At 41.1% G+C, this 27,785-nt stretch overlaps 1 protein-coding gene across 4 annotated transcripts in view; it reads left to right on the forward strand.

Annotated features, from left to right (window-relative positions):
- The window catches only part of atrn (attractin), a 178,025-nt gene that overhangs the window by 65,722 nt on the left and 84,518 nt on the right, over window positions 1-27,785 (forward strand). For 2 of the 4 annotated variants that reach the window (XM_074660833.1, XM_074660836.1), the window contains exons 17-26: window positions 1,376-1,561; window positions 4,049-4,294; window positions 4,912-5,049; window positions 7,045-7,138; window positions 9,380-9,432; window positions 10,740-10,834; window positions 13,636-13,714; window positions 15,438-15,485; window positions 15,688-15,845; window positions 27,360-27,421. In XM_074660833.1, the coding sequence (XP_074516934.1) occupies window positions 1,376-1,561; window positions 4,049-4,294; window positions 4,912-5,049; window positions 7,045-7,138; window positions 9,380-9,432; window positions 10,740-10,834; window positions 13,636-13,714; window positions 15,438-15,485; window positions 15,688-15,845; window positions 27,360-27,421 (1,159 nt within the window). The remainder of the gene's footprint in view (window positions 1-1,375; window positions 1,562-4,048; window positions 4,295-4,911; window positions 5,050-7,044; window positions 7,139-9,379; window positions 9,433-10,739; window positions 10,835-13,635; window positions 13,715-15,437; window positions 15,486-15,687; window positions 15,846-27,359; window positions 27,422-27,785) is intronic. The other 2 variants (XM_074660834.1, XM_074660835.1) reach the window with 2 other exon arrangements.

Here is a 27,785-nt window from a genome sequence, read left to right on the forward strand (position 1 = left end):
GGGTTCACAATAACTGATGAATCAAAGCTAAAGTGGTGTATTATCCTGGAGGAAAGCATGTTAATGCATATTAAGTAAGATATTTTATATGTGCTAAGAAATGACTGCAACAATTACTGTAAAACCAGCTGTTAGATTACATTAATGGAAACTCACCTGAATACAAAACCACCAAACATGTACAGTAAATGTGAGGTAAAAACATACCAGACTTTGGTTAAATAGGATACATGTCGTTCTGAATGAACAGTATAGAGAGCTGCAAGGATGACGTATTGTTGTAGGCCAACCAGGAAATTGGCATCGCCATGGTTCCCTCGAGAAAAAGCCAACGGGATTTGTCCATCAGTTTTAGGATTACTGCAGAAAATAAGCTCGGTGGCGAACAAACATTTGTTATAGTTACATATTTTGTTCAGCAATATAATCTTCACAAACAGCACGTTTATGATTTTTGAATTGCAATCGCCAGAAGTAAAAAAGCTAAAATTAGGCAATAAACAAACTACGCCACGGCCGTTTGATTGCGACGATACACCGAGCCCCCTAAAAGTTGTAAAATGCACTAATAGCAGAGTTATATCCCTTTCTCCGTTCATGTGAATGAGCCCCAGACCGAGGAGTAGAGCGAGGGCTGGGAGACGGGGTTAAAGGAAACGCTACTGCAGAAGATCCGTCTACTTTATCACTCGGATGTCAAACTTTTTTTTACTTCATGCGCCACTGAGCAACTTTCTAAGGAATGAACGGGAGCCCGCCTGAAATGCAGTTCTTGTTATACATCCGTGGTATAAACCCAATGAGAATGAAATATGTGGGCATATACCAGTCAGGGAAGATCTAAAGACTCCAAAGACTGAGTTGAATTACTTGAAATCAGGATATCTTGGCTTCTGCTGCATCAATTTGAACCATTATTTTTTTAATGCGTCTCTTGCAGGTCGTCCAACTTTATGGACGTGCATTATTATATTGCTGGAGTACTCACTTAACTGCTACCAGCTGCTTTCAAACTGCGTGTTGCACAGCCATAAGTAGTGGACGATTATTTTACGATGTACAATAGCAGAAATATTCTAGATAGATTTCAGGTTCATTATACAACTTGTAATAAAAATTCAGCTTTGCATCAAAAGTCTGACTGCTACCAGAAAGTATTTGAGAATCAGCTTTTTTTTTGCATGTTATCCAGATTGCCAAACATCTTTTTCTGCTCTCTAGATATAGTAACACCTTCTCTATCAGAGTCCTGTAGAGTTCAGCAAATGTAGCTCCACCAGAGGGGGTTTGACTCCCACTGAGACATCCAAGCTGAAAATCTATGCATTCCTACTCAAATGGGCTTTATCATAACTTGTTGAAAATGTCCCCCCAGCCAACCACAGTGCCAAGCAGTGCCGGACGCCGTGCGCCATGAGAACCACCTGCAGCGAATGCACCAGCAGCAGCTCCGAGTGCATGTGGTGCAGCAACATGAAGCAGTGCGTCGACTCCAACGCCTACGTGGCCTCCTTCCCCTTCGGACAGTGTATGGAGTGGTACACCATGAACACGTGTCCACGTAAGACATCAGCTATCTCCCTCTTGTATATTTATTCACAGGTTTATTATGAAAATCATTGTGATTCTTGTCTTTTATTTTGGTAAAACACACCATAAATGTATACAGACTATGAATATAGAGTCTGAAACTCGTTTCTCGTTATTACATCATTACATATAATACAAAAAACTTGTTTTTTAATGTCATTCCGTCTCTGTCGTAACAGTTTGCAGTGTGTAGACTAATTTAAAACCTCTCAAAACATCAATAAGAGCACAGAAGTGAAGTCCAAATAAATAATTAAAACACCCTGTGGCTATAGACACTTCATGAAGGCTGAGCACTGTCCAGCCGTTATTATTTTTGACATTGAGTACATCTATATTAGTAGTAGAGGTATTTCTTTATAAATGATGGAAGGAGGACTTTATGATTAAACGACTGTTGTAATGTTCCTTCCAAGAAGTTTATTGGAAAGAAATATGTGGTAGTGATTTTAGGGAAATAGAGACAGTGTTCAATTGGTATGCCTAATAATACATTAATTTTTTAGCCAGTGCAAAAATACATATACGGTTTTAGGGTCAGGCAAAATTAAAAAATAAGAGGAGATTTTTATATTTATTTTGCGTTTAGAAAATGAAGTCGAAATGTTGAGAGTAAAGTCAAAATTTCAGTATAACGCTAGTAATTCAATTTATCCTCAAAAGTGCTTTTCAACATTTCAACTTTATTCTCAAAATTGTATTTCAACTTTATTCTCAACAAGCAAAATATATATATATATATATATACATATATATATATATATATATATACTGTATAAATAATAATGTTGAAATGTTGAGAATAAAGTAGAAATTTCAGTAGTAGTAGTAGTAGTAGTAGTAGTATTAGCTAGTAGTTTGATTTATTCTCAAATGTTTGACATTTATTCTCGACATTTCAACTTTATTCTCAAATTGCAAAAGAAAAATCTTCCTATGTCTGGCACTAATACTGAAAGTTCAACCTTATTTTTGACATTTCGACTTTCTGGAAATGCAAAATGATACCCCCCCCCTCCTAATTTTTTCCTTATGCCTGGTCCTATGGGAAGATTGTTTATTTATTTTGCATTTAGAGAACCAACTCGAAATGTCGAGAACAAAGTTGAAATCTCAGTATATGCACTTACGCTAGTGGTTTGATTTATTCTCAAAGTTCAACGTTTATTCTCGAAATGGTATATCCACTTTATTCTTAACATTTCAACTTTATTCTCAAAATGCAAAAACATCTTCCTCCTCTGATGCAAAGAAGTGAAAATTGTGGATAAAGTTTCCAATAATAAATGAGTATTTACTTGGGTTGAAATGAAACTTTTCTTTTAAGGACAGTCCTGCTTACCTTGATGTAATTAGTACCAAATTACAGGAAACCTCCTGGGAAATCAGGGTCCAGTGCCATGAGGCATTATGCTCTTTCTCTGCTGTGGTAACAGGAACATCTCCTGAAGTTCATCTCCTGGATAGTTCTAATAATCTATAATGTCTTTTCATCAGTAGACTTGACTCCTTGATCTCATCATACGTCCATGTAAGAACCTTTCTGCAGTGTTTGTTTTGCAGCCCTTAAATTATAACATTTAGGTGTGCACAAATCTCTCCATGCATTTCTTATGCCAGTCACTCAGATATTCTTATTTATTCTAAACTAATTACTGTTGCTACCATAGAAAAACACTCGCTAAATATGCAGCATACCGTTTAAACCTCTTGTTAAGTTTCAACATCTACATGCATAACCATTCAAGAGCTTTGCAATCTATGGAAGAAGGAAAACCTCAAAGCACAAATCTGAAGTCGGCTCACGTTTCTGCTCCAGTTGCAGTTAATGTTCTCAACCAGTTGAGCATATGTAGCGATCTCCATCAGACCCTAAAAGGCACATTTTAAATAACCGAGGCTCTCTGGAGCAGAGCGTCTTTAAATGTTTGTGTTTTTTATTTTTTTAAATCTTCATTTAGCCGAGCACATTAAACTGTGGCCCCCTCCAGTAGATGAGATGGGGATTAATAATCTGGTTTAATAGTTTGATAACTTAGTCTCCGGCTGGTGCTTTGTTTTGTGTACGACGCAGCGGAGAACAATTTTCATTTATTTAACCTGGCAGGTCAATTAAACACAAATTGTTGCTTACAGCCATAGGCGGAGGAACCCCCCCGAGGGCTGAGAGTTAGGAATTAAAATATAGGCAAAGGATCAGGAAGGAGCTAAATTAACTGCTGAGGCCTGAAGAGGTGTTGAGGGTGTTATTAATTTAAACTTTTGGAAAGGCTGGACCTTATTTACCAACACCCAATAACAAACTTACCTCATACTGTAGGACAATAATGTATTAATTGAAACCTTTAGTTACACTTAGGAAACTCATTGTGAACAAGCTTTTTCTTCACATCGGTAAACAAATGAGTCTTCAGAGTAATAAATATCCTGCTTTGTGTTTTGTGTGTTTTTGCTGCAGCGGAGAACTGCTCCGGGTACAGAACATGCGGCCAGTGTCTGGACCAGCCGGGCTGCGGTTGGTGCACCGACCCGAGCAACACGGGCAAAGGCCAGTGCATCGAGGGCTCGTACCGCGGGCCCTTCCAGACCTCGGTGCCGGCCCCGTCCACCCTCCCCGGCCTGCCCGCCAGCCCCCAGCCGGCCCTCAACGCCAGCATGTGTCCCAGCGAGGCCAAATACAACTGGTCCTTCATCCACTGCCCAGGTAGGGAACTGTTTTCTAATGTAACATATTAATCATTTGATTAGATTACACTCATTTCTATTAATGTGTTGTACAAATGCTATTTCTGTAAATTATTTACACTTAAAGGGAAATCAGCAGGGCTGCAACTAACGATTATTTTCTTTAGCGATTAATCTGATGATTATTTTCTTGGTTATTTATTTATATTTTATTTATTTATTTATAATATTTTATTTATTAATAATATTTTATTAATAATATAATATTTATTAACTACTTACTCGTCTAACAAACCAAAAATATCTGAAACAGTTTGCCCTCTCACAGGGATTATTTTACTCATTTATTATAATCTAAAATGTTCAAGATTTCTCTCAGATTAATATCTCTGTGTAGTAAATGTTGACAGATAAACCTGGTAGGCATAGACGATATCAAAGTAACATTATTTGTCACACGAGGACCTCATGTTCAGCACCGACGGACAGTTCACAACTCATTCACATCCCAGACTGCAAATTACTTTCTGTGCTTGCAAATTAACATACAAATGTTTTGACCTCCGGCTGTTTATTAAAAAAAAGTTTTTTTCCGGTGATGTTCATGCAGTATGTGCTTTGTTTACTCTCCGGCAGCTTGTCAGTGTAACGGTCACAGCCAGTGTGTCAACGAGAGCGTGTGCGAGAAGTGCGAGGACCTTACAACCGGCCGGCACTGCGAGAGCTGCATCTCCGGCTTCTACGGAGATCCGACCAACGGGGGCAGCTGCCAGCGTGAGTATCAACCAGTCAGTCAGTCAGTCAGTCAGTCAGTCATTCAGTCAGTCAGTCAGTCAGTCTGTCAGTCAGTCAGTCAGTCATTCAGTCAGTCAGTCAGTCAGTCAGTCAGTCATTCAGTCAGTCTCTCCGTCTCACAGCTTCATTTAACTTGTCAGTATTTTTACATTTCAGTTTTATGTCTGCCGTTTTTCCTGATTTCCCGGCTGCACAGTAAAGCGTTCCCGTGGGATATTAAAGATTTACTCCGCTCTGCAGCTAATGCTGACAGTCAGTCAATCAGACAACTAATCAATCGTCCATTCCTGCAACAGCTTAATTTAGCTCACCAATATATAAACATACAGCCACGGTGTATGTTTTTGGATATTTTGCCGCTCTAACTCCAGGTGTCCCTTCGGAATACATTTACTATCGTCATCCTGTCAGTATTATTCAGTCATTGTTTATGCTTCTTATTTCTGCCTCCTGCTTGCAGCTCCTCCAGGGACATTAAAGGCATGTTTTACCTGACAGCTAATCATGACATTCTTTATATGACTCAGGAGCATACGCAAAAAGTGCTCAATCAATACTTCAAATAATGGAGATAAAACACATGCATATAAATAATGATCAAATGATAATGCGGCTTGTTGTTCCACCAGCTGTCCCCCCCTATTATTGCACAGATTTCTACATCATTTGCAGCTGTTTATACCAGGAGGCTTTAAAAATGATTAACTGATTTTAATGCAAAGGACGGCAAACATTAACATTTATACAGGTGTTTAGAAAACCGGTCGTCAAAATCACCAAAACCTAATAGACGTTTGGCATCTGTTAACCGACACAAAAACGGTCTCTTGGGGGCGTGGAAAAGTCACCTCTGGTGGCGGCGGGTGGGGGAGAAGCAGCGTTAAAGTTGGCTCTGGAACTAAACTTCTGGATGGTGGCATGATTTTTTATTTCCGTCTTGTCCTTTCCTTGGAGGATGAGACATCTGACCCCTATGAAACATTCAGGGAAGCGGAGTTGCCATCAAACCTGTCAGAACTGTTAAACTCTGTGCAAGACGTACAGGAAGAGCTCTGATGTCTATGTGTAAAAAAAATATATGATGTTTGTTCTAAATGAGTTGTTGGACCTGAATCAAATGTTCTCTGTTCAAAGTGTGATATAATCAGGGCTGTCAAAGTTAACGCCATAATAACACATTCATGCAAAGTAGTTTTAACGTCACTGCTTTCTTTAACACATTAACGCTTGCTTGTCATACAAGCTTGTCACGAAGGAATAAATAACACTGCCAAGGCGAGGAAAAACTGTCATGGCCATTTTCAAAGGGGTCCCTTGACCTCTGACCTCAAGATATGTGAATGTAAATGGGTTCTATGGGTACCCACGAGTCTCCCCTTTACAGACATGCCCACTTTATGATAATCACATGCAGTTTGGGGCAAGTCATAGTCAAGTCAGCACACTGACACACTGACAGCTGTTGTTGCCTGTTGGGCTGCAGTTTGCCATGTTATGATTGGAGCATATTGTTTATGCTAAATGCAGTACCTGTGAGGGTTTCTGGACAATATTTGTCATTTTTTCGTATTGTTAATTGATTTCCAATAATAAATATATACATACATTTGCATAAAGCAGCATATTTGCCCACTCCCATGTTGATAAGAGTATTAAATACTTGACAAATCTCCCTTTAAGGTACATTTTGAACCGGTAAAAAATGTGTGATTAATTTGCGATTAATCACGATTAAATATTTGAATCGATTGACAGCCTTAAATATGATATTTTTGTTTTATTATTTAAGTTTGTGGTTATGGAAAAAGAAAAAAGGAGAATCTATCACCCTCCTTATAGTACAATACATTCAGTCATTCAATATTCTGTAGCAGTTTATTATTTAGACCAATAGCAGACATTCATTGTAAAGAAAATGGGATGGCAGTACTTACAGAGTTACTTTAAGTTTTATGTTTCATGTCTATTCTTCAGCCTGCAAGTGTAACGGCCACGCCAGCATGTGCAACCCCAACAACGGCAAGTGCTTCTGCACCACTAAAGGCATCAAAGGAGATCGCTGCCACCTGTGAGTTTCACATTTTCCGTTCCTCTTTCCTCCTCTGTCCTGCCTGGGAAAATGTTTTAACCCTCTGAACCTCAAGCAGTTTCAGGGCGTTTTTTGTTTTTTTTTGCTCCTGTCACATTTTACTCGCTGTGGCCTCGTTTTTCACTGCAATACAGAAGTCCTGCACTTCTATGGAAACAGCACAATGATGGCTCGAAGTAGAGAGAACTCAAAAATGTCTTTTGTGCAGTATAACACAGTTATAATGCCATAAATCAAAAAGTTGAATTCCTTTGATGATTTATTTTTACAAAAGTGCTCACAAGTGTTTCCTATTTTGGAAAATAAAATGGGTGCTTTTCCATTTTTACAACCTCCACTAGAACCGCTCTTCTCCTCTCCTCTCTGCTCTGTGTAAACAACCCGCAATTCAGTCAAAATTCACTGAATTTTTGTCACGTGTCTGTTGGTCTCAGCTGAGTCGTTTATGATTGCCCAGTTGCACTGAAGAGCACAGAATTTAATGTTTTTTACAGGATCTTTTTAGTGCAAACGGTTGATTTTTGGCAAAATTTGAAATAAGACATGTAGAATTAAAGGGACTATTTGTAACTTTCAGAATTGCTTGTTAACAGCGACACCTGTGGCCGTGAAATCAACGAAAGTCAGCGTCGGGCTCGCGCTTGCTCGCTCTAAATAGACATGAACGAGCATCGCTCAAAACAGTGAGGCGACACACGTCAGCTAAAACCACAATATCACTCTATATTTCAGCTGCTTGGCAGTAATGTTAGCTGACCAGACGAAGGTCTCTCCATGAACATGATTTAGATCTGATCCTAGTGTTGGCCTTTCCTGCCTCAGCGCAGGCTGAGGCAGCGGGGCTCTGCAGCGAGACATCGGCATCCGGTCGGTAACGAGACGATAACATGTCTCTCTGCAGAGCCCCGTCACTTCACAAGACACGGAAAACCTCTGCTGGTCTGGAGGAGCTGCAGCAGTTATTTCTGCACAAACGTCCACTGTACATTCACTAGATATTCTCAGAGCTAAACTAACTCTTCTGCAGTGTGGAGTGCGTTCACGTCTAGAGGTGGAGCGAGCTGAGCGAGAACGCGCGCACTGTCTGAGTGAAGGCGAGCAGGCAGAGGAGGAGAGGCAGCGGCCACACGCGAACGCGCATATGCGAGCGCGCATGTGTCTCGACCCGCTACATTTATACGCTTAAAAAGCTACAAACTGTCCCTTTAAATGATTTTGATAAAATATCACTATTTTGGTTATTTTTCCTGACTGAAGCTTTTATCACACACCGTTCGTTCAAAGACCATCGGAAATTTGAAAGTCTGACGATAATTTCTGTTTTTTAAAGTTTCTGTCTCTGATAATCTGTGTATTTTTGGTGATTTTTTTAATAAGAAAACATCTTTCTCAAACTACCAGTGGGTTGTGTGGTCCAGAGGGGTTTCATATCTCAAGTCCCCTACAGTTAAATTCTGGGTGTGAGAATATGGTTTAGTCTATTTGTGACACCACATGCTCCTTTTTTTAATGAACTCTGAAACTTTACTTGTGTTTTGACACAAACCTCAAGGCTGCTAAAAGATGTGGGCTGTGTGAACATCACTGATATCAATCTGTATTTGCACATTTTCATAAGTCAAGAACTTTTATTTTTAATGTGCAAACAAAAAAGAAACCCACTTGAAATTCAAGGATTTTGTTTAGAAATGTACATTTTACAAAAAACCTGCAAGCAAACATGCTAATATGTTTTAAGACTCGATACCCTCCATGTGCTTTTTCTCTCTCTTCTTTTTCTCCTTTAGCATACTGTAATAGCAGCTGTTCATTAGCGCTAGCAGCTCTAATCTTTACCCCGGCCTTCATTACCATAGGAGCTCCCAAAGCCCATTAAAAACTAGAGATACACTTTCACAAATGAGTGGTCATCAGTGTGGAAGCCTTTGTAGACAGAAAGGGTCTGTTAGTGATGTCTGTCAGCTTCTCTTGGCCTTCTTTCATTCTTTATCTGGTTCTCATTGTGGTGTGACTGCAGCTGAAGGTTAAGTCTCACACCCGCTCTGTCGCTCTTACTCTCTGTATGTGTGTGTGTTTCCTGTGTGATGATTTCCTGTTCTATTATCAGAAATGTAATCGTACTAATTCGCCTTTTTCTCCCTCTGCGTCTTCTTCTTTTCTTCACCCGTGTTTTGCCTCCTTTCCCTTCATCTATCGTCCACCTCTCTCTCTCTCTTTCAGGTGTGAAGTCGAGAATCGTTACCAAGGCAACCCGCTCAAAGGCACATGCTACTGTAAGTGGAATTCCAATTACGGTGTGTGTGTGTGTGTGTGTGTGTGTGTGTGTGTGTGTGTGTGTGTGTGTTTGAGTGTGTGTTGGGTCACATTAAGAAACCACTGTGAGGCCTCACTCCTCTCCCTTGTTCAGGTCGATACCGAGACAGTTACACGGCTCTTAAATCAAAGTAGGTCTCAAGTAGTTTGATGTTTAAAGAAATAACAGCCAGAGGAGAAACGGCTTCTTTAAACAAGTAGCAGGTGGGAAGAATCGAAAGTGAGACGCACATGAAAGTGAATTGCAGAAGAATATAGTGGAGCTTTTTGAAGGAACGTCTTTTCTCTTTTTATTCCTGCTGCGATGACACTCATTTTGTGCCGTACAGCGCTCCACACTGCAGATTAGTCTCTTGTCATTATTATTTCTTGTCAGCTGTGATTATGTACTGTAGCATATGATAATGTAGACAACCATGGGATTTAACTAACTTTGTCCTCCATGGTCCTCAAACACTTACTCCTCATTATTTTGTAATCTAATCCTGTTTTTTTTCAGTGTCAGTGTCAATGTGTCAGATATTTTTTAGAAATATTTTCACATATTTTACTAATAATTTGCAGATGTTTTTCAGATGTTTTTAACAAATGTATTTCACATATTTTACTAATAATTTGCGGATGTTTTTCAGCTGCATGCTCAGCTGTATGAAAGGAGTATTACCAACCCAAAGGTTAACATGTGTCTTGGTGGAAAGGTGTTATTTTCCCACATTGATTCAAACCAGCATGAGAAGTGTTCACAAAGGTTTTGGAATACAGTAGCCAGCATGGCCAGGAAGTGTGAAAGGAAATGAGTTTTCCTGGGAAGGTCGATAAAGTCTAGAAGAGAACGGATTTTAAAGTTTCCAGATCAGGATAAGTGTTAAAAAAATGGGCAGAAAAGTTTGGAACACGTGGAAATCATTTGATTCACGTATGACTTTCTGTTTGTAAACTTCTTAGATATAATATCACGGTCTAGTGACGGTGATCTCCAGCTGGTGTTTGATGCCGGCTTGCACACAGCCATATAACCCATCTTCTCCGTCCTGACCTTCATCACAGACACAGACACAGACACACTAAAATCCTCAGGTCCATCCAAGGAAGTTGATAGAATTTGAAAAAGAAAAAAGGGGAACTGGGTAATTTCCTGCCTCGAGCGCTGTGTGAAAACATGTTCTTGTGTGACTTTCAAAACTAGCCTGATCGAGCTCTTCTTTCTTTTTTTAATCCCCACCACGCTCTCCCACACCCACATCGCCGGCTCAATCGCTTCAAACAGACACGCTCCTCATCGACTACCAGTTCACCTTCAGCCTGTCGCAGGAGGACGACCGCTACTACACCGCCATCAACTTCGTGGCCACACCTGAGGAGGTATGTCCCTGACCGTGAACGCCCCGCCGTCACAGCAGCTGTCACTTTTTATTGGGATTAAAGATTGTAAAGTCAGCACCAGGTGATGACGAGGATGATTTTGTCACCTGGGTTATTGTCAAACAACAAAGTTCCTTCTGAAGAAACTTCTCCAGTTGTAACTTTACTGTTTTGTTAATGATAATAACAGTGATTGTTACATAATAATAATAATAATACAGTTTTAAAAGAGACCTGTTCACAAGAATAAATATAACATGTTGACATCCTGTGAAATCCATGTAGCAACAGCCCCGTTGTCAGCTTTGTGAGGATACACTGTACAGCTAACCCAAAGGGAATTTGTCATGGTTTATTTAGCTTAAAGGACATACAGTATCGTGAACAGCTCACGTTTTCAGTGCTTGTGTTCATACTGTACATGTGGGTATCTGGAGTATCTACCAACCCACAAACTGTGAAATAAGACAACCCAGTCTTCCTGTGTCACAAGCAGGCTCATGAGAATATACCACACACAGCTTGAGAACTACCTCTGCAAAGGCAACGAGTACAGAAGCAAAGAGACCAAACTCTGGTGTTTTTTGTTTTTTTTACAACAGCCGCTGTCGCTATTTTGCGCTTATTATATTTATAATATTTTTATCATTCAACACAGCCCGTTGCGGTAGAGACATTTAATATGACAATAGAATGGAAATTATTTTGTTTTACTTTTGTACACCACTTTTTAGGCAGACTTTTGGTGCCTTCAAGTGGGGTTGTGTTTATCGTGTTTTTGTAATTTTAGTCGTATATTGTTTTTCTTCGTATAATATGTCTGAGGACAATGTTGATATTCCCAACGGCCTCATCTTTTTCCTCTGTCAATATGTCTTTGCATTTCCTACATTATGTTTCCCAGTTGCTAGCTTGCTAAATTGTAACGTTAATATTGCCGTTGCTTAGCAGCGGTGTTCTTCACTCATATTGTGTACACGACTTCCCATGTTATAAACACGAGCTCACGAGTTTCATTTGAAGGCACAATTTTTACTGGCGTCCGGTAGCCGCTTTCAGTCCAAAATGGCGGAAGCGTAGCTTTGCTGCTGGGCGCTGATGTTGAAATAGAACGAACAATTGGCTTTCACTTCTTGGCAATATACGTTTTCTAGGCAAAGGTGCACCATATTTTTTCTCGCAAGCCAATCAGAGCAGACTCGGCTTTTTCAGGAGGGAGTCGTTTCAGACAGAGGGTGAACACCGGTTTATTCAGACAGACAGGATGAGAAAAATTTAACATTAAAGCATGTAAAAATTGTTCTAGTAGAAACCCAAAATACAAGTATGAACCTGGAGATGAGCATGAAATGTCCCCTTTAAGTTGAATTTTCCAAAGCCATAAAAGACAGTTCATCCTTGCTTTTCATTGGACAGACACCAGCTTCGACAAACGCACAGAAATTACCAATGTACCAAGGCTGAGTCCTTTGCTGCATGTCATCCCCGCCTCTATCTTCCCCTTTCTATATAACTATCAAAAAAATGCAAAAAAGCCCCAAAGAATCATCATAAAATAATAATCATTAGCTCCACATTAAAGAAAACACTTAGAAGTGTCGGAGAGATTTTTAATTTCAAAAGAAAAACAAGCTATGATGGGAGTTCTTCCCCTGTTGGCTCCATTTCAACCCAGTTAAGAGGTATTATATCATAATAGTATCTTTATGAAGTTAGGAAAGTCCCATTTTCTAGAGAGTCCTGAGTACATAAAAAGCTGTAACTACATAATAAAAATGTTTTATTACAATACATCAAGCTACCAAAGAACTGTAATATACAACATAAAACAGGCAAAAAAAGCATATGATAATATAAGTATAAGTTTATGAGACATAAATTAATATCAAAAAACAATATGAAACTAATAAACGAATAAATAAAAAAGGAACCAGTTAACTTATCATCACCCATAATCACCACTGGCTTCACACATCAGACTGAAGTGTGACGTCGTAGGCTGACTGTGAACTTCACTTATCACACAGATGTTTTATCAGCAAATGAAAGCTTGTCCGGTCCTGTTTACCTGGCTGCAACATCTGGAGTCCAAACTGGAACACAAGGATCTGATTACATATTCCTGACAACGTGTTTACCAAATGGTGACCAGTGCAGAATGGGCGTCGGTGGCTCAGGGGTTAGAGCGGGTCGACCTTTAACCCCACGTTACAGCCAGTAGAAACGTAACTTGGTGACTGAGGCCCCTCTGTGTGACGTTCAGCAGTTATTCAGCGAGCAAAAAGATGCTGCAGAATAAGTTAAAACAACATTATACATCTTTAAATAAAGAGAATATCTAGAGCCTCTTTAATCATCTCCACTAAAGCTATTTATATGATAATTAACAAACGCTTCCTTTCTTTCAATCACTAAGTAAACAGTAATTAGGACTCAATTTACACCTACTCGACAATATCAAAGCTGATATCGCTGTACAACTGCACTTACAGTATTTTAATGCACATCATTTTCATCGTGGACTCTTGTTCAAACATTTGTTTTGCTAATGCAGCTTCCATTAGCTGTGTAAATGTGCTCCAGTCTGCACTACAGTGGCTGTTTGTACAGCTGCAAACTAGTGTGTGTGTGCTCTGCATTTACAGTAAAGCAGAGGGGCACTTTGTACATGTTTCTTATTTTTTTTATTCTAATTCATCCTCCTCTGCACATTTATATGATACACCATAATGACACCAATGATGATGATGATGATGATGATGGTGACTGTATGCTCTCTGTGTCCTCTCTCTCCTCCTCAGCCAAACCGGGATCTCGACATGTTCATAAATGCCTCAAAGAACTTCAACCTGAACATAACCTGGGCCACCAGCTTCACCGGTAGGTCTCAAATAAAACACACAACTAGTGCTGAAACTATTAGACCAGAACAGAAAATTGATCGCCGCCAATTTTGATAATCGAATAATCATTCATCGAGCAAAAAAATGTCGAACCTGACTTGGATCTAGCTTCTCAAATATGCTTCTGCTTTTTCTTTGTGATTTGAAGATCTTAAGTTATTGACTGTCAACCAAAAAAAAGAAGCAGTTTGAAGAAGTCAAGGGTGGTAACCACAAGATGGTTATCAACCCACGGTTTCTTCATCTGGCAACGAGCACGTTCACATGAACTGGGCGGTGTTTTTGCAGTATATGACCAAACATGGACAAGTCTACTGACTTACAGACAGACAGGCAGAGCGGCACATTTTACAAAGACAGAGCAAACTATATTATTAGACAAATACGAAGAAGTTAAACACAAAATCCAGACTAAAATTAACACAGTTGAAGCTGCCAAATGCAGGAAGAACAGCTGGCAAAAGAAAAAACTCCCGATGTGTGAATGTGTAAATTAACAGACGTATTAATTTAACGGAACACTCAAAAGTCAGATATAATCGTCTAGATATAAATAGCTTTACGACATGTAATAGATGAATGAATTACATCTAATTATGCCCATTAACAAAGTTGCGGCGTGTATGAGTATTTCAACCTTCTCTCAGCTGCGTCCCCGTCTCCGGCGGTGTGAAGCGGACTCAAGAGCAATTAAAAAATGTATGTAAAAATATAATTCACAGCAGTAAACACCCACAGCATAAATCCAACTTCTTCGTATATGTGTAATATTACCACACGATCTGCGCAAAGAGTTCTGATTGGTCAGCAGGCGGTGCTTTTATACGAGTTGATCTCTTATCCGGAGCAGGTTAGGTGTTCAGCATCAGTTACCATGGCGATCTACCCCGGTAAGAAGTGATCCACCTTCGTAGGACGGAAAACCATGAAGGGTTAACCCTGAAGTTACCTCGCTAACGCCAAATCCTGCTTCGTAGTACAGACCTCTGGTGGCAGCTCTCACGCATCCTCCGTCCTCTGATGGCCAGGTGTCGTCATAGGCTTCTGCCAGTTTAATATGGCAGTTAGATCAGGTTCTGTGTGCTAAATGTAGGAGGGGAGGTTGAACTCAGAAACTCATTACTTCTCTTCATGTCATTTAATTATTGGGAAATATGTTTGATATCCTAAAATGGAGAGAGTGCTGTCATGTTTGATTTCTTTTATCTTGTATGGATGAAAAAGAAGCTGATGGTTCTAGTTTACATATTACATATATAAACCAGTGAACACTGTAGTTAAAGGAATACTTCACCCACAAAATGACCATCCATTACTCATCCCATGTTACCTTGAATTCGTGAATAAAACTCTTTTTTTCTCTCATGCCTCCACCGTGAACAAAGAATTAAAAAAACTGAGAAAAGTCTTGATGAATTGAAGTAAATGGAGGCAAAACTCTATCAAAACATCAGTTTACAAACTCTCACAACAACTGGTGCAGTATAATCCAAGTGTCATTTATCCAGTCGTATGCTCACTACTTCCCAAACACATGCATTTTCTCTAAAACCTTACTGAATGAAACTGAATTAAACGCTTCCAGTCCACATTTGTTTAAGTGTTTTGATATAGTTTTGCTGTTGTTAAACGCGGCCTCCATTTACTTCAATTCATTATGTGACTTTTCTCCGTTTTTGGATTCTTCGTTTGCCGTGGAGGCATGAGAGAAAATCAAAGTTTTCTTCAAGGATTCAAGGTAACACAGGGTGAGTAATTGATACATAAATGGTCATTTTGTGGGTGAAGAATTCCTTTAATGTTTAAATAAATGTATATAAAAAGTCTCCCGTTCTTCATTCGTCTATCTGTCTTTACCTTGTGGCTTTATCTTCTTCTATACCTTCCATCTCTTCATCAACCTTCATATTCTTAACTCTTGTTTTTCTGTTCTCCATCTCTGTCATCCAGCAGGCACTCAGACCGGTGAGGAGATCCCCATCGTCTCTCGGAGCAACATCAAGGAGTTCAAGGACAGCTTCTCCAACGAGAACTTTGATTTCCGCAACAGCCCGAACATAACCTTCTTCGTCTACGTCAGCAACTTCACGTGGCCCATAAAGATACAGGTAAACTTCGCTTCAGCTACACACAAACATACAACTAGTTAAAGGTGCTGTTGATAACATTGATAACATTCAGCCGCTAGGTGTCGCATTCTCTCTCCGCCATTCCATAGCATTCACTTCACAACAAGTGGTTGCCAGTTCTTTGCACAACCTGAATATTTTATGGTCGAGCGGAGTGAGACTCAGAGAGACATGTCAGGTCAAGTGATGAATCTTTCGTGGTAGAGTAATGAAGTTTGAAGCTTCGAAGCTTCGACCGTTGCCATGGTAATCGACCTCCAACTCAGCATTTGAATGCTTCGATTTTTTGTATATTTTATAAATAAGTATGTAATAATACTCAGTGGATCTGAGTTTCCTTGATAAAAGATGTGGTTTTAAAAGGTCTGAGAGATAAGTTGGAGCTTGCCCATTTAACGATTTTATATGTTAATAATAATATCTTAAAAATCAATCCTAAAACGCACAATGAGCCAGTGAAGAGAAGCCAGAACAAGGGAGATGTGCTCACGTTTACGTGTACCAGTTAAAAGACGAGCTGCCGTGTTCTGAACAAGCTGCAGGTGAGAAAAAGAAGCTATGGCGTATACCTACTTATGTTCCAGTCGGCCACCCACTTCTACACTATAACGCTAGGTAACTGGACGCAACCGCCACTAATGCTATCATAGATCCTCGGGGATTGAAGCTGTTATTTTTCTCATTTTGATAATCTAACCAGGGACAACACATTAGTTAGCCATTCATCAGTTTTCCCCACACTAACTGGCAGCTTGATCGCTCTCGACACACCAACGTTTTTATACTATTGGCTCACTAGCCTTGTTAGAAAACTAGAAGTGGGAACCGAACGTCAGATATGTTCGACAATGATTAATTCACAATCATAACAACTTGTTTTAGGAAAAGACACTTTTATTCTGCACCTTTCTAAAAACTCTGGAAATTTAAATTATTCGTCTGCATGAAAATGTTATCAGTAAGCCCTTTCATTTGAAATAAAGTGAGAAGTAGTTTGTGTATCAGTAGGATCATTTGATATTGTAGTCAAGCTGCATTTTAACCAATGATTGTTTGCCTCGCTGAAATAAATGCACATTTATGAGTAAAAGGTAGTTGAAGACACTACAGACTGTAGCAGTGCCTGCTCAGATTATGACCGTTACTGTCCAAAATGTGTAAATAACTGATTTAAAATGTAGGTTTTACCACCTTAAGCTGCACTGAAGGGCCTAAAATCAATCCACAACAGAGGAGTGATTCATTCCCAGTCTGTGTGATGCTTCAGATTCATCCTAACCGGCCAGATTTAATTCTGACTGACAGAATGACACATTGAGCTGTGTCATCTAAGGATCAGCATCCACTGACTGATGTGTTGATTCAGGGGAAGAAAGCTGACTGGTTCGATATGACGCTTGAAATCTATAAACGGGGGGAGGAGGGGGCTTTGTGCTTTGACAACACGGGAAAATCAGAGGTGAAGATTGGAATGAATGTGAAAAGGAAAAGTAAAGCGAAATGATTGATGATGAGCAAAAACAGAGAGAAATGTGAGGGAGACAATCTTTTGGATGGCACTTTTTTAATACAGTATTTGTTTTGCACTGATCAGCCGTAACATTATGACCACCTGCCTTATATTGAGTAGGTCCCCCTTTTGCCGCCAAACCAGCCCTGACCCGTCGAGGCATGGACTCCACTAGACCTCTGAAGGTCTGCTGTGGTATCTGGCACCAAGCCGTCAGTAGCAGATCCTTTAAGTCCTGTAAGTTGCGAGGTAGGGTCTCCGTGGATCGGACTCGTTTGTCCAGCACATCCCACAGATGCTCGATCGGATCGAGATCTGGAGAATTTGGAGGCCGAGTCGACACCTCCAACCCGTTGCCATCCACATGATGTAAAATAAAAAACGTGATTCATCAGACCAGGCCACCTTCTTCCATTGCTCCGTGGTCAAGTTCTGATGCTCACAACGTGCACATTGTAGGCGTTTCTGGGTGGTGGACACGGGTCAGCGTGGGCACCCTGACCGGTCTGCGGATACGCAGCCCCATACGCAACAAACTGCGATGCACTGTGTGTTCTGACACCTTTCTATCGGAACCAGCATTAACTGTTTCAGCAGTTTGAGCTCCAGTAGCTCTTCTATTGGATCGGACAACACGGGCCCGCCTTCGCTCCCCTCATGCATCAATGAGCCTCGGGTCTGACCCCGGTTTTCCTTCCTTGGACCACTTTTGGTAGGTCCTGACCACTGCAGACCGGGAACACCCCACAAGAGCTGCAGTTCTGGAGATGCTCTGACCCAGTCGTCTAGCCAGCACCATTTGGCCCTTGTCAAAGTCAGTCTAATATATCCCCCCCACTGCCAGGTGCCATTGTAACGAGATAATCAATGTTATCCACTTCACCTGTCAGTGGTCTGAATGTTATGGCTGATCAGTTCAAACATTATAACCGATGTGTCTCACATTATCCGGGGCTGCTAATGTGGTAATTTAGCCGGTGCGGCTTTAAAGCAAAAAGTCACGTTGCTTCTTCAAGTAATACACATAAACATATCAAAGAGCAGCGTGCCTTAATAAGAGCATAAATATGATAAAAGCATGATTTACTCAAGTAGAACACGACTACAAACTTTGTCTTGAATATTCGCCGACTGTAGCAGAGCTAATTATGCTGAGAATATATGCATTCATGCACTTTGAATAAAAGCATCTAGAAAATCAGGTCAGTTATGCCATATTCAGCTTATGTATATAAATAAACATATACTCTCATAGCTCCACATATTTTGGATCAAAGTGCAGCAAAACTGTGGTCAATTTGTCTGATTCACCAGCCTCTTTTCTACTCTATAAACTAAAAAAGTCGGCCGGTTAAAATGGCAGAATGTAAATGTTGGCAGTCACTAGTAAAAATGTGGTCAGTGGGAGTAAAAAAGATTTCCCGCATTTTGTGTTCAGGAGCTTTTTCTCCAGTGTTGATGTGGCTGCTTGGCTGTAGCTGTGAATAGACCTCTGTGTCCCGGCGGTGTGTATATACAGCCGAGCTACAATCACAGCTGCACTCGGGTGAACCGCTGCCATGTGGCGAGGCTGACGGGGAGAAAACTGTCCCACAGTAGAGCTTTCTTACTGTACGGCCGCGGCAAAGTGGTGCAATTCAATTCGGTCACAGTGTGAATGAACGGACGCTTTAATATGTATAAGCTGTTCATACGTCAGCTGGTCTGTGTTGTGTGAACTCAGTTTATACCATGGTCACGGAAGATACTTGTTTCTGATTGGCTCACAGGTGTCCATAACAATCACACAGCTGTACACCTCTGGATATTGTTCTGGACTCGTTACTATTGAATTGAGTAACCAATATTCTCAGTTGCCAGTTTATTAGGTACACCTAGCTAAACTTCCCGACCCCATTTCTATCACTATGTAGTCTAGATATTACAAACGTACTTACTTAGTCATGTTGCGCCGGGTGGCACATAGGGCATGGACTAAGGATCTCCACTCATCTCTGTTGTTTGCTTTCTTCTCAATGCTGTTCCAGCTGTATCCTCTCGTCTTCATTTCTCCTTCGATGGTTCGCCTCCAGGTTGTTTTGGGCCTCCCTCTTTTGCGTTTTCCCCTCTGGTGTCCAACGCAATGTCATCAGATGGTTTCCTTAATACAAGTCCTAGCCATCTCCATCTTCTTCTTATCAATATTGTTTCCATGTCCAAAGCACCCTGTCGTTTTGCGTAGTTCATGGTTTATAATCTTCCTTTAAGCCAGAATATCCTCATGATCTTTCTGAGGCGGGTATTGTGAAAGCTGGAAAGCTTGCCTATGTCTCTTTCAGTCATTTCAGAGAGACAGGCACCCCAAGGCAGTTTGATTTGATAGGACGGGCAGAGAGGCAAGATTTGTTTTTATACATTTTTGATCAATTTGTTATTTGGACTTTCTAGTTAAACACATTAGTATAGCATGAGGTCAACACTTAAGATGAGGTATTTAAAACAGTTTTCTGAGAATTTCAAGTGCTTATTTCAAAAATACAGTTTCTCTGTTTTGCCTACAGTTTGTTGCCATGGTATAAGTGTGATAATACACCCTGTAGTGTCCTGATATAGACAATAATGGACTTTTATATTGTTCTCTGGTACCCTCGTACCAACAGACCTCAGTACCTTTGAAAAAAATACTTTGCGAGTAGCTCTGACACAACATGTTCTCATCCCAACTCGTCACATACCGACGCTTTGTCAGGACCCCTCGGCGTCACTTTACGGTCGCAGTAAACACGCGGTCAACGTTGTGAATATTGGCACGGATGGGTTTACATTGTAGTTACTTGAAAGCCTTTTGTGTCGGCGTCGCACGCCGATGGGCGTCACAAAGCGTCAGTATTTGACTGCCTAGGAATGAGATCGGGCTGTCTGACATCTGTGAACTAGATTTGTTGATATCTAATCAGTTCTAACTGTGAACACACAACTGCCCTGCTGAAATGCGTTGATGGCAGTGCTTCAGAGATGGAGCCCAATACAAAACATTGTATTTTACATGCACATACACGTGTGTAGCTGTTACTGTTCAATGACTTTGTTTACAAGCAGGTTTTAAGAGTTTTAATGATACGTGTACATACACAGTTAGTTCATGGGTGTTCTTGCAGCATGATAACGGATGGGATAAACTCAGCATCAATATGAAGTTTGATGCAGTGAATGAAGGCACCGCCAGGACTGGCTGGTGCTGGTTTGGGAGCGCGAGGCGCTTTGGGCCCTGGGTTGTTTGCAAGCCTGCCTGCCTGTGTGCCTCCCCGATCACTTCTGGAAGTGATTTGACTGGTCGCCCCGTGCTCCAAGCTCCTTCCCCCTTGCCCTCCTCCTGCCTCCATCCTCCATGTCCTGCCTTGTGAAAGCTTTTTAGTTCCCTCAGCTTCAGAGCTCCAGCTGCTGCCAGCCAGCCAGCCAGCCAGCCTCAGGAGATCTCCAGTAGCAGCTCCACATACTGCCGAACAGAGAGCCGAGCTGAGTCGAGAGAGAGCCCTCCCCCCTCTCAGCCTCCTCTGGTCCACCTCACCTTCTGTGTTGCTGGGTGGGATCACATAGAAGATCACCCCTGTCCTTGAAACTAAAGCACGCCGGTCTGCTAGCGTGTCATTTTTCTTCCTTGCACTCATGGAGCTTTACCTGCGCCAGCGAGGTAAAATTTTTTTCTCGTTCTTTTTCTGCCTCTGCTCCTCGTCTGCAAGTCATTTCTTCTTAATAACAGACCTTCATTTTTCTTTTCTTGCCTTTTTCCTTACTCTCCTTGCCTTCAGTGGTCTACTGCAGTTTGGCACCGGGATGTGTGTGTGTGTGTGTGTGTGTGTGTGTGTGTGTGTGTGTGTGTGTGTGGGTAATCGTAGGCGGTTGCTACTCCAGCGTTGGCAGTGTCGGAAAGCGGTTCATAAACAGCAGCCGAGAAAGAGCAAGGGCAAAGTGGAATGTTAAGTTGAAACACATGCTGCATTCAGAGTGGGCTGTGTGTACAAGCTAAGCCCTCTCTCTCTCTCTCTCTCTCTCTCTCTCTCTCTCTCTCTCTCTCTCTCTCTCTCTCTCTCTCTCTCTCTCTCTCTCTCTCTCTCTCTCTCTCTCTCTCTCTCTCTTTCTCTCTCTTTCTCCCGGCTTTAGCGTGCGGCCGTACAGAGCTGTCTCTCTTTCTCATGCTCACACCGCCTCAAGGTTGCTTCTGTTTGCCTTCACGTGGTCGGAAGTAGCATTAGAGCGGCGTGCATACCGTTTGCAAGAGAGTTTGTTTTGGTCCTTTTGCATTGACTCCACTTGTTGCATCCACCGCCCGGTCTGTTGCATTAAAGCTGCAATGGGTAGAAATGGAGCAGATATGATTTAAAGAAATATTTTTATCATGACAGTAGTGCATGAGACAGGTAATCTGAAAAAATCATGTTCCTCTGTGTCCTCCGATGCTCCTAACGGCATCTGCAAGATTTCACAGATCGAAGGATAACAAGCAGTAAGAGCTGATCTGAGGTCTGCTGTCCAGCTGCTGTCTATGAGAGCCGGCTGTCAATGACTCACAAACTCCAACCAAACAGTCAAACTAGGCAGCGCTGATCAAATATGAATCAATATTATGTTACTGTAATGCCTATTTCTCTCTTCAAAATGTTTTCAGAATCATCTTGTAGAGCACGGTTTAGCTGTAAAATGCGAAAGTTTGTGACCCGGCAGCCACGTTGAGATCAGTTGAGGAAATACCAAGTAGATTTTATAAAGCCTGAAAACAGAGCCATGAGGAGGTGCAGAAGTCTAGTTATCTCTCAGAACACTTGAATTACAATATGCTGAAAGGTTATTATGAGATTTTTGCCCAATGATGCAGAAAACTTGTTGCCTACTGAAGCTTAAATCAGCAGCACACTTTATTTTACCCCCAAAATGAGCAGTTCAACTCAAGCTCTCGGAATATACAACAAATTTCAGCCCATCGGGTACAATATAGAAAACATCTGAAAAGCACAGATGTTGGATTGCAGGAATAACCGTTTGATATAATCATTTTGACCCACCAAAATTGAGATCCTTTACAATGGTCAAAGTGAAATCTATGATGGCTTCATTACCGTTGAGCAGCTCGGATCATCAAAGCACTGAGATTAGTCAGTGAGGGGATCTCCCACCCCTCTGTTTTCCCTTTTTTTCTGCCTCTCCTCTCCTGATGAAGAATGGATCTGAATTTAATGATGTTTGTAATGAAACGCAAATCCCAGACTAATTACATTAAAGAGCTGTGATCTCCTGTTCCGTGCCTTAGTGAACATGTCATGATATGGTAGAGATTAGAACAGCCTCCAATTTAATACCCTGCTGTGGAGTAGCAGCAGCTGTAGCGATCAGCTGGCTGGGCCAGCTCTGCATATCTGTGTGGACTTGTGGAGTGTTTATCTGGGCCACGCATGGCTGCCTGATGGGAGCGGTGTGATACTGATCACACAGCGAGGTTAGAAAACACAAACTGAGCGGGTTTGCGAGTGTGCAACAGTGGCGGGTACAACCTAAAATCAACAAGCTACTTATTATTCAAATTGTACATTTTTATTTTATGCAGACAAATAAAAACTTAAAAAAGGTGCTATGCATATTAATAAATATAGAATATATATAGAAATAAATAGTTTTACTTTAAACATATAAAATGCAAATACAAAATATGATATAAGAAATAAAATGTTATCAAATAATTAAGATAAAAATGTGTTAAAAAATATAAACAAATATAAGATATAAATACAAAATATATATTAAATTAATATATATTTAGAAATTTATTTTTAATTAATATTATTAATAAATTCAAAATGCAATCAGCTGTGTTTCACCATTAGGCATTACATCAGACAAAACTCTTGACACGTTAAACAAACCAAATTATAATTAGCTCAGAATCATTAATTTGCACAACATAATTTTGTCAACAACAAAAATCTTTAAAGGTCCCATATCATGCTCATTTTCAGGTTCATACTTGTATTTTATGTTTCTGATAGAACATGTTTACAAGCTGTAATGTTAAAAAAAATCTTTATTTTCCTCATACTGTCTGCCTGAATATGCATGTATTTACGCCCTGTCTGAAACGCTCCGTTTAAGCACATTTCAACGGAATTACAATGGAGTTGCGTTGCTAGGCAACAGCTTGGGTCCATGTTTACTTCCTGTCAGCTGATGACATTCACATACACTGCAACCGGAACTAAACTGGGACACATTTACAATGTTCACGTTTAAAACTGTGAAATGGTCTTTATGTTGTAGATTTCTGACATCACAAAGGGACAGAAATCCTGACGGCTTGTTTCGGAGGCACAGTTTCTGAATACGGGGTGTGTGTATTTCTCTGTGGATTGAACGTTTCGATACTTTCACTGAATATATATAGCACTTAAACCTGCTTTATGATAAAAAAAAAAGACAAAGCATGGGGCTGATGGTAACGTCATTAGCGGTGTAGAACCTGTTGAACGACCCTCCCTCGCACTGATAACGACATTTTCCTTCAAAACTCCAATATAGTCCGAGTGGCTTGTCAGAAGCCATTATATCCGGCGGTCTTAATGCCTCCTTTGCGGCCCCTAAAGAGTCACCCTCCGCTGGGCACATAACGAGAGCGTCGCCCGGGCCTCCCGCCGCCACCGTAAGCCTGCCTCTTGGTGACACGGCACCGCACACGGCTGACACTTGAGATTAGCTGCTACAATAATAAGTTATGCGGCGATGACATGAAGCACCTGTCATTGCTTTTTTTGTGTTTTAAGGAAGTTGTCCTTCAAGGGGACTATCGTGTCATTAGAAGAAAGAATAAATGTATGTATCTCTAATCATCTAGAGGAGTAGATGGCTTTTGAAACTGTGTTTCAGTACACCAGCTGACACGGCTTCTGTGATAGTTCTTTACTTTGCTCTTAAAAGAATCCCTGCCACTCACAGTTTCACACAATCTCTGCTAGTTTTTCTTTAATCCTTTAATTTTTACATCCCATTTACATTCATGAGCACAGGAAGTAAAATATTCCCTCCAAACCGTTTTTCTCTTGATTGCAAGTGCCAAATTGGCTTCTTAGAAACTCCAACTTTCCAAAAAATTGTTCTGTGGAGGTACATGGAGGACACTTTGTTTTGATGCTGGTTACATTGGAGCTTTGATTGAGAGTGTTTTTGACTGTAATGTCAAAAAGTGAGTGAGAAGTATTATGAAAAATCAAAAAATGTTGTTGTTCTGGCTGTCCGCGTCACACCAAAGTGCCAAATGGATGAGTAGATTTGTCGTTTAATTCATTTACCGAGCAAAATTTGCATGCACTCGCTGGTTCCAGCCTGGCAAATGTGATGATTTTCTGCTTTTCTCTGCTTCATATCACTATAAATTGGATATATTTGAGTATTGAACTGTTAGTTGGACGTAAAACACTGATTTAAGACATCAACTTGGGCTCTGGGAACTTTTCATGGTCATTTTTCATTATTGTTTGACATTTTTTAAACTTTAATTTAACCAGGAGAGCCTCATTAAAGGTTTAAAAAAATGAATAAGAATGTATTGGGCAAGAAAGGCAGCAATAATAATGAGTTGCAGTCAAACAACATGGGTCAAATAACATAAAGTATACCATAAAATCAAATGAGGAACTTTCATTTTGTGTTGATTTTGGCGGTCCATTTGACAAAAGCAGTAGTGTTTACGAGCACCAGAGTCCCTTTAGAAAACCTCTCATTTTACTGCAGCTGGGTCTGACAGTCTGTCCCGCATTGTCCTGGTTCTGGTTCTCCCCGTGCCTCCCTTCCCTCCAGCGGGCCTAGCAATGTTGTTCTCCAGCAGCGATGTGTCGAAGCTTTGTCTGTAGGACGAAGGCAGCATCAAAGCTAGATCTGGGGCTGTCCAGTGGGCTGGTCGCTGCCGGAGGCCCCGCTAGAATATGAGATACTTTTCAGACCCGGAGGTTGCAGCCTGGTCTGAGCTCAGGAGTTTCTGTAGAACCTGACAATCCTTTTGTCTGATTTTGCAGGGAATCAGACCAGTGTGTCAGTGTGCTGACTTGACTATGACTTGCCCCAAACTGCATGTGATTATCGTAAAGTGGGCATGTCTGTAAAGGGGAGACTCGTGGGTACCCTTAGAACCCATTTTCATTCACATATCTTGAGGTCAGAGGTCAAAGGACCCCTTTGAAAATGGCCATGCCAGTTTTTCCTCGACAAATTTAGCGTAAGTTTGGAGCGATTTTCAGCCTCCTTTAGCGACAAGCTAGTATGACATGGTTGGTACCGATGGATTCCTTAGAATGTTTTAGTTTAATATGATGCCAGTATCTTTAAAAGTGAGCCCGCTACAACCTAAAAATCCCAAGTTGCGTTGATGTGTTAAAGAAATTAGTGGCATTAAAACAAATTTGCGTTAACTTTGACAGCCCTAGTTTGAAATATAAAAAGACTAATTAAAAACAATAACTTAATGAGACTGACATCAAGATCCCAAAATTCCTCAAAACATCGGCATCCAAAAACAAGAGCATCCTCTCCACTAAACTACTAATAAAGAAATAAGAGAGATTCATTAGTTGGTGAAAGCTCACAGTCAATGTTGGTATAATTGTGCCCTGGTTGATCTCGGCAGCATTAGTGCCACACTCCGTAGCCATACCCAGAGAATTAAACACCAGTCCACTCTAGCGTCGGTTCCCCGCTGAGCTCTACGCTGCTGACATCTTTTAAAAGTTTTCTCTCTGGGTGTACTCGGCTCCCTGAACTTCTCTTCCGTGTTCAACAGTCTGGAGGAAAATGATCACACTGAGGATTCGGCGCTCAACAGTAATCAACAGCAACACATTAGCGAGCCAGATGGTGCTGACTACACCAGTAAATTAGACCCGGGCCGTTCACAAAACACTCCCAGCCCCCCGTCCTCTCAACACAGAGGCCAATGCCTTTGGCCCCTCTGTGCTGTTCTTGTGTAAGGCCACTGTGGATCTATACACATTCTGACCCGTCAAGTATTTCTATGCATTTGTAATTCTTGATCACATGTCAAATATTCATCGACTAATCTGACATACACACAGCTTGGTTTCCCAGCTTTTCTCTATTTTTTCTTCCCTTTCTCCTCCTTTTATTCCCCACTGGAATTATATGCAAATCCCTGCTTTGCAGCGGAATAATAAGCAGGATGATAAGTTCTGGTCCAAGGTGTCACCTCGGAGAAAAGATGTGTGAGGAGAATTCTGCTGCAGGCCGGAGGCGCAGTACCGTGATGTTACCAGAGAGGGGCAGTGTTGTGTTGTTACAGGAATATGTTCATTGTGAGGCATTTTTGGGGAGGCTGTAGGCGTAAGAGTAGAGATGAGGAGGAGGAGGAGGATGGGGGGAGGTGGTACGGCACTGCCAACGTTACCCCTGGCAACCTTGATTAAGACAGGATATCGTTGCTGCAATTGCTCTTGTGATGATTACATAGTGAATATTTCTGCCCACATGTGCAGGAATTAGTTTTGTTTTTTTTGCACAGGCTGTGGGCAGCTGAGAGGCCCGTCTGCTGCCGTGTTGTTGCGTTGACAAGTCTGGAACACAGATAAGCAGACAGACTGGGAACCTCCCAGTAATAAGGAGCACCATAAGGAAGAAAAAGCCCTTTGAAATCCCTTATCTTGACACAGTCATTTAACTTGTGAACCACTAGAAGTCCATACACGCTACAAAATATGCAAGTAAAAGGCACAGGTTGACAACATGGTGTCAAAGATATACACATCCACAATATACAATACAATACATACATATGCACTGTCTGCCTTTGTGAGCAGCATTATCTCTCCTGCTCGTTTGCCTTTTGTCAGATCTACAAGGTCGACTCCAGTCTAAAGCGTGCATGTTTATGAGCGTATAATGCTGACCACCTGTTTTAAAATCCCCCTTATTAAAGCAGGTTTCTGACTCTCTTGTCCTTTCTTTCCCTCTTGCAGATCGCCTTCTCGCAGCACAGTAACTTCATGGATCTGGTGCAGTTCTTTGTCACGTTCTTCAGGTGAGGAGCTCTCCCCCCCCCCTTCATGTCGATTCACTTACTTCAAACCACAGATGTGTTGGTGTTAAAGTGGCGGCAGTCGCCTTCCACATTTCTCCGTGTGTGTGTGTGACGCAGTGTGAACCATGCTGATGGATCACCAAAGCTGCTCCGCCTGTGCCTCTGTGCACCAGCCATTACTATGAAGAAGCACTGCAGCTCACTGGTTTATAGGAGCTGGTTAGCTGTTGGCACGCACCGGCAAAATGCACACACATGCACAGATGCTTACTTAAAGGAACACCTCACCCACAAAATGATCATTTGTATATCAATTACTCACCCCGTGTTACCTTGAATTCTTTAATTGCTTTTCTGGCATGCC

The sequence above is a fragment of the Sebastes fasciatus genome, chromosome 15 (assembly GCF_043250625.1).
Source record: "Sebastes fasciatus isolate fSebFas1 chromosome 15, fSebFas1.pri, whole genome shotgun sequence".
Classification (NCBI taxonomy): Eukaryota; Metazoa; Chordata; class Actinopteri; order Perciformes; family Sebastidae; genus Sebastes; species Sebastes fasciatus.